This window comes from Mus pahari, chromosome 6 (genome assembly GCF_900095145.1).
Source record: "Mus pahari chromosome 6, PAHARI_EIJ_v1.1, whole genome shotgun sequence".
Classification (NCBI taxonomy): Eukaryota; Metazoa; Chordata; class Mammalia; order Rodentia; family Muridae; genus Mus; species Mus pahari.
Window position 1 is genome coordinate 420,973 of NC_034595.1, and position 6,978 is coordinate 427,950.

General features: G+C 50.8%; 1 protein-coding gene across 2 annotated transcripts; it reads left to right on the forward strand.

Moving 5' to 3' along the window:
• Window positions 1-318: 318 nt before the first annotated feature.
• Window positions 319-5,551, forward strand: Aldh1b1 (aldehyde dehydrogenase 1 family member B1). 2 transcript variants are annotated; one of them, XM_021200266.1, is made up of 2 exons: window positions 319-472; window positions 3,403-5,551. In XM_021200266.1, exon 2 carries the CDS (start codon window positions 3,412-3,414, stop codon window positions 4,969-4,971), a length of 1,560 nt encoding a protein of 519 aa, XP_021055925.1. In that variant the 5' UTR covers window positions 319-472; window positions 3,403-3,411; the 3' UTR covers window positions 4,972-5,551. The 2 variants fall into 2 exon arrangements, with proteins under 2 accessions (XP_021055925.1, XP_029396344.1); XM_029540484.1 differs by lacking the exon at window positions 319-472 and adding an exon at window positions 477-540 and having other exon boundaries at window positions 3,403-5,546.
• Window positions 5,552-6,978: the final 1,427 nt, after the last annotated feature.

Here is a 6,978-nt window from a genome sequence, read left to right on the forward strand (position 1 = left end):
CACCGTACTGTCTTAGTCAAGCAGGGTCAGGGATGCTGATCAGCTGCACTCTATCAACAAGGTCCATCAACGGTTGATATTTAAGGAGGGGCCCCAGGATAGAGTTAGGCATGTGATCCTAAGAAACCCTGCCTCTCTCTGGGTCCCTCTTTTGATTGTCAAACGAAGTGTCCTTAGGATCTCAGACTTGAGATGCCTACTCCAGAGGAGCCAAATCAGAAACCTCTGGAAGGTGCCTGATGCTGAACCTAAGGTGGTAGGCTAAGGGAAATCAGGGTGCTGAGCCAAGATCCCTCAGTGATGGGCGGTGCCGGGAGCAGGCGGAGCTTAGCTGGTGACGGAACCACATTGGCTGACGAGCGGCTGAGCGGAGGCGTGTCCGCACGGCTGCCGAACAGATCGGAGAACGCTAACTGATACCAGAATTTGAGCCTGAGAGTGACTCCCGAGCCTGAGCCCCAGACCGCCGCAGGTAGCTACCGCCGCTCTCCCTCCGCGCTGGGGCACCGCCACCCCTTCGGTCCCCGAATGGCATGGCAGGTCTTTACCGGGTGCACTGCTGGGTCCTTTCCACGCCGCTTCCTATCGGGGAGACCCTGGATGGGCTGGGAGAACACAGAACCACCCAAACCTTCCCATCTTGGTTCCCATCTGGCGCTAGATCCACTGGCCATAGTGGACAGGCAAGGACCCGAGCTCTCTTCGCTTAAGTGGGTGTTCCCGGGTCCTGACTTCAGGCTTTTCACAGGGTGGGCACTGAGATTGGGAGGAACCACAAAGCTAGGCCTTTGGGAATCCAAGGATGAGAGTACTGTCCCTGAACCTCTGTGGTTCCCTCCTAGAGTAGCCATCAAAATCTGTTCTACTCAACCTGAGATGAGTAGGGAGACTGCTGAATTTACAGTGAGAAGATGAACTGGAAACTGTAAAGCCGGATAATCTGTGACCAGAGCCTTTTCTTTTCTTTCCCTCTTTTCTTTCTTTTTCCTTTCCTCCTTTCTTTCTTCCTTTCTTCCTCCCTCCCTCCCTCCCTCCCTTCCTTCCTTCCTTCCTTCCTTCCTTCCTTCCTTCCTTCCTTCCTTCCTTCCTTCCTTTCAAGATTTATTTATTTCATTTATGTGAGTACACTGTAGCTGTCTTCAGACACACCAGAAGAGGGAGTCAGATCTCATTACAGATGGTTGTGAGCCACCATGTGGCTGCTGGGAATTGAACTCCGAACCTCTGGAAGAGCAAGCAGTCAGTGCTCTTAACTGCTGAGCCAGCTCTCCAACCCAACCAGAGACTTTTCTATGTGCAAAATGAAAACAATCACTTAGACCCTGTGAAGATCCGGAGCAGCAGAGCCTTGGTGTGACCTAAGAGCTTGGTGTTGATTTCTGTATGGCTAAGGACCTGCCTGGATCCTTGCTTTCCTGGATGAGGTTTTTGTTTCTTTCCCTGCACTTGGGGCAGAGGGTTGAAAGGGCTGGGATGGGAGTGGGAGTGGGGGTGAGGGTGGGGTCAGGGATCGGGCTGGTGCAATTACATTTTACTGCTGGGTGGAGCAAGCCTCAGAGTGAGACAGAAAAGGCACAAGGTTTCTATCCTGGCCAGAGATGAACTGTGTAACTAATCTAGGAAGCAGAAACACAGTCTAACAGTCGTTTGTGCAATTTTAGATACTTTAAATTCCATCTTGTTATCATGTTATTTTAGTAAAGAAAGTCACTGATGTTTTAGGTGACAATAAACAGACCTACCTCAACTAGTGCTTGACTTGCACCCCAGAAAGCTAAGCCCTGTTCCACTGTTCTGGGGTTGGAGGCTCTGCCAGGTTGGTTTCTGGGACCTCGAGTGTTCTGATGCCTGCTGGAGTGGAGTGTCTATACATGTAAGACCCCATTCAGTACCACTCCAGGGGACTCTACATTTGAGGGAACTGGGGTCCCAAGTCTCTAGGGTTCTTGCTCAGATCTCAGTGGCCTTGATGGGAATCTCCATGTTTTCATAGTGTGTCACTCAGTATGCCTGTTGAGTAGCTATTGTGCCTCAGCAATAAGTCTACCCCAGGACTGGATATAACCATAGAGGTGACTCTGATGGAAGAGCAGAATTAATAATTTGTGTTAATAATATTTAATTTAATATTTAATTAATAATATTTGTGTTGTTTGCTTTGTTGAGGCAGGGTCTCATGCTATAGACCAGGTTGGCCTTGGACTCCCAAGGGCTTGTTTGGTTATCTCTGTGGGTTAGAGCATCCAGCTTGAGAAGGGCTTTATGTGTGTTTTAGGCCAGAACTAGGGAAAGAAAGGCTCTTAGTTTCCCTTGACTTTGCCTGTAGCCACACTAAAATCTTACATACGCAAGCCAGGAGTGCAAATTTTAGCCATGACACAAATTATTGGATTGGTGAGTACCTTCTGAAGCTCCAGGGTATTGTCACATTGTCACTCCCAGAAGGGGGCTTCCTGGAGAAATTCTGATCCCTCAGAGTCCCTTTCCTTGGGGTCTGCAATGCTAGCAGGGCATAGAATGACAGCAACAAAAATCCCTGCCTCAGAGGAGCTCATCCTACTAACATGCTTAGAGACAAGGCGAATGAGACTGAGAAGCACACTTTGGAGGTTTGGAGGTCCACTCCAGAGGTGTCCCCAGGTTGCTTTGCCGCTGCTGCTGTTGCTGAGACAGAGTGTGTTATGTATCAGAGTTTGTCTTCAAACTCACTGTGGAGCCAGGGACGGCCTTGAACTCCTGATCCTCCTACCTCCACCTCCTAAGCACTAGGGTCACGGGGATGAGCCCCATACATGGTTTATGTCATGGGGTGATTGAACCTAGGGCTTCGAATGTGCTAATCAAGCACTCTTATCAGCGGTGCTGCATCACCGGTTATTGCAGCTCCCTGATTCTGGTGTTCTGGTGCAGCAGAAACACATATTTGTAGCAGACGAAGAGGCAGATTATTAAAGGTCAGGTCTTTTCCGGGGGGGGGGGGAGCAGGGCTGGAGAGGAGTTTAGCTGCTCAAACATTAAAAATTCAAAGAGGACCAGGCTTCTGTCACACAGACTGGCCTTCCAGCCTCGGTTTCCTGGTGTGGACTTTTCCTCAGATGCACAACTTCATGCCTGGTGTGTCCCATCAGCACCTTAAATTCCCATCCAGAAATGTGGACTTTAGCGTTGTGATGAGCCATTGGTTCCTTTCAGACACTGCAATAGGAGAACCAAGAAGGGCTACGTAGAGCCCGTAATATTTGATAGAGACCCAGAAGAGGTGAAAGTGTGGACCAGATTTGAAGGGGACATGATGGGTGGATTTTGTACCTCACAACCTATGCTTTAGGGCCTCTGGGTAACTCTGTCCACTCCCACTTGCTCAGCTTTCTTTCTTCTTTTTTCTCCCCTATCTGCTTCAAGGTCCTCAGGATGCTGAGTGCCCGATTCTTGGTGCCCCGGCTCCTCTGCCTCCAAGGCAGGACTACCTCATACTCTACAGCAGCTGCTCTCCCGAACCCAATCCCAAACCCAGAGATTCGCTACAACAAGCTGTTCATCAACAATGAGTGGCATGATGCGGTCAGCAAAAAGACCTTCCCCACAGTGAACCCCACTACAGGTGAGGTCATCGGGCACGTGGCCGAAGGTGACCGGGCAGATGTGGATCTGGCTGTACAAGCAGCCCGGGAAGCCTTCCGCCTGGGGTCCCCATGGCGCAGGATGGATGCCTCGGAGCGGGGCCGGCTGCTGAACCGCCTAGCTGATCTTGTGGAACGAGATCGAGTGTACTTGGCCTCACTGGAGACGCTGGATAACGGGAAACCATTCCAGGAGTCTTACATCTTGGATCTGGATGAAGTCATCAAGGTGTACCGTTACTTCGCCGGCTGGGCTGACAAGTGGCATGGTAAGACCATCCCTATGGACGGTGAGCATTTCTGCTTCACCCGACACGAGCCAGTGGGTGTCTGTGGCCAGATAATCCCTTGGAACTTCCCACTGGTCATGCAGGGCTGGAAGCTGGCCCCGGCACTCGCCACAGGCAACACTGTGGTCATGAAGGTGGCAGAGCAAACCCCACTCTCTGCTCTGTACTTGGCCTCCCTCATCAAAGAGGCGGGGTTTCCCCCAGGAGTGGTGAACATCATCACTGGCTACGGCCCCACGGCAGGGGCTGCCATCGCTCAGCACATGGATGTGGATAAAGTCGCCTTCACAGGCTCCACCAAGGTGGGCCACCTCATTCAGAAGGCCGCTGGCGATTCCAACCTCAAGAGAGTCACCCTGGAGCTGGGTGGGAAGAGCCCCAGCATTGTGCTGGCAGACGCTGACATGGAGCATGCCGTAGAGCAGTGTCACGAAGCCCTTTTCTTCAACATGGGCCAGTGCTGCTGTGCAGGTTCACGGACATTCGTGGAAGAGTCCATCTACCAGGAGTTTCTCGAGAGAACTGTAGAGAAGGCCAAGCAGAGGAAAGTGGGGAACCCCTTTGACTTGGACACCCAGCAGGGACCTCAGGTGGACAAGGAGCAGTTTGAACGAATCCTGGGCTACATCCGGCTGGGACAGAAGGAAGGGGCAAAGCTTCTCTGTGGCGGGGAGCGTTTGGGGGAGCGCGGCTTCTTCATCAAGCCCACAGTCTTCGGGGACGTTCAGGATGACATGAGGATTGCCAAGGAGGAGATCTTCGGGCCCGTGCAGCCTCTGTTCAAGTTCAAGAAGATCGAGGAGGTAATCCAGAGAGCCAACAACACCAGGTATGGCCTGGCTGCGGCTGTGTTCACCCGAGACCTGGACAAGGCCATATACTTCACGCAGGCCCTGCAAGCCGGGACGGTGTGGGTGAACACCTACAATATCGTCACCTGCCACACACCATTTGGAGGCTTTAAGGAATCTGGCAATGGCAGGGAGCTGGGGGAGGACGGGCTCAGAGCCTACACGGAGGTGAAGACTGTCACCATCAAGGTTCCCGAGAAGAATTCCTAAGATTGGCCACCGTGGATGCCCAGCCCTGTCCTGCAGCTCTGTGACATTTAGCCAGTGGAGGGCAAAATTTGATTTCAGCCTGAGTTCCCAGTGAAGTGTTACAAGAAGTGTCAACCAATAAAGTAGTCCAGTCAGAGCTTTTCTATTTAAAGCAGAGACAGTGGCTGGGCCCAGGGCACAGTCCATCTCATCCCTCCGTCCCGCCTCACTGATGAGTTATCGCCAAGAAACCTTAGGAGTCTCCAGAAGGCATATTCATAACCATATGCCCATAAGAAGGAATGATGGACTGATCCCGGGGCCACGCGAAAGAGCCTCAAAACCAGACCATTCAGTGGAAGACGCCGGACCCACATCAATCAGTGTTTGGCAGGGACTCAGGGGAGGGGGATAGGGGAAGGACCGCTCATGGATGTGGGGCTCCTCTTGGGGAGGTTTTGAAAATGTTGTGGAATTGGGCAATGGACACAGTTAGACAACTTTGCAGTCGTACTGATTTACTATCAAATTATGCACTTAATTAGGGTATGGGAATTAATTTCATTTGAAAATTAAAATAAGCACAGTGTTCTATTTGCAAGTCTATATGAATGTTTTCCTTGAGGCTGAACATTTTACTGTCACTGGCCCAGACAGGACCCAGTGAGTGATCTCCACCTCTCCCCACCCCCACCCCCAACCCCCCTCCTGTGTTTCCAGGTTTCTTTTTAATTTCTCTTGGCTGATAACTAAGCACAAAGACCCATGGGAAATGCTATGTATGTGTCATTTAAGGACTTCCACTGTCGCCCTCCTAACCTCTACTAAATTACCTCATCAGGAGGCCTTTGCTAGCTTTGAACCTCAGAGTATACACACACACACACACACACACACACACACACACACACACACACACACACGTCAGAAGCTTAAGCCCAGCTGTCTCCTTGTCCTCTATGGTGACAGATCATGGTGCTTACAAATTACTCCAAGTTTTAAAGACTGCTCACTGTGAGTGCTACACCCAATGAAGCCTGCCTGTGAATGCTACACCTTGTGAACACTATGCCCTGGTCATCTTTTCAATAACCTGTCTTCAAAACAACTTTGTTTTTCAGAACTTCGTATGTAGCCAAGGATGACCTTGAACTTCGTTTATTCCCGCTTTCACCTCCTGAGTGAGGAGATTACAGGTCTGAGCCTCCTTACCCACTCGGTTCTATGAGATGCTGTGGGTCAAACTCGGGGCTCTGTGAATGCTAAGCAGTCTCCTCCCAGCTGAAGTCTATCTCCAGCCTTCCTTCACTATTGTCACAATGGCCATAACTTGGGTTTGGTCTGAAGTGGCTTCTTAGGGGTTGTAGGTTTGTTTGGATCTCTTCTCCCTTTCTAGGACACCATGCCTGTGAAACTTTTCTAAGGTTGACATGACCCTGACTCTATGCACTTCTCTTAAGAGGCCATTGCAAACCTCTCCCCCATGGCACAGTGGTGAAGGTTTCTTAGTAGGGTGGCTAATTCTCAGTGTCAACTTGACTGGCTTGTCTCAGCCTCACAGAGTTTAGTGAAATTGGGAAAACTCACCCTAAACATAGCTGGTGCCCTGCCATGCCCTGGGTGGGCATCCAGACTGAATTAGAGAGAGTGGATGACGCTTGGTGCACATTATTATTCATTTCTTCCTGACTGTGGACACAGGGTGACAGGGACTTCACATCCCACGGCCATACCTTCCCTGCCACAATAGACTGTATTCCCTCAAATGAGGAAGGGAGGCGTCCCTGGGCCTCGGTGAGGTGCAGCATGTGTGGACTGCAAGTCTGAGCTGTGGTAGATACTGAGGTTTGGAGGCCATCCATGCGTCCATTCTTCCTTTCTACAGACTCCCACCAAGCTCATACTAACTTGGTCAAGTGCGGTACCAGGTCTCTCTAAATACCACTGGGTCTTAATACAGTGCTGTGAAGCAAGGGTGTTGATTTGTATTCATTGATTCTTCCAATCAGCAAGTAGAAACTAAGAGGT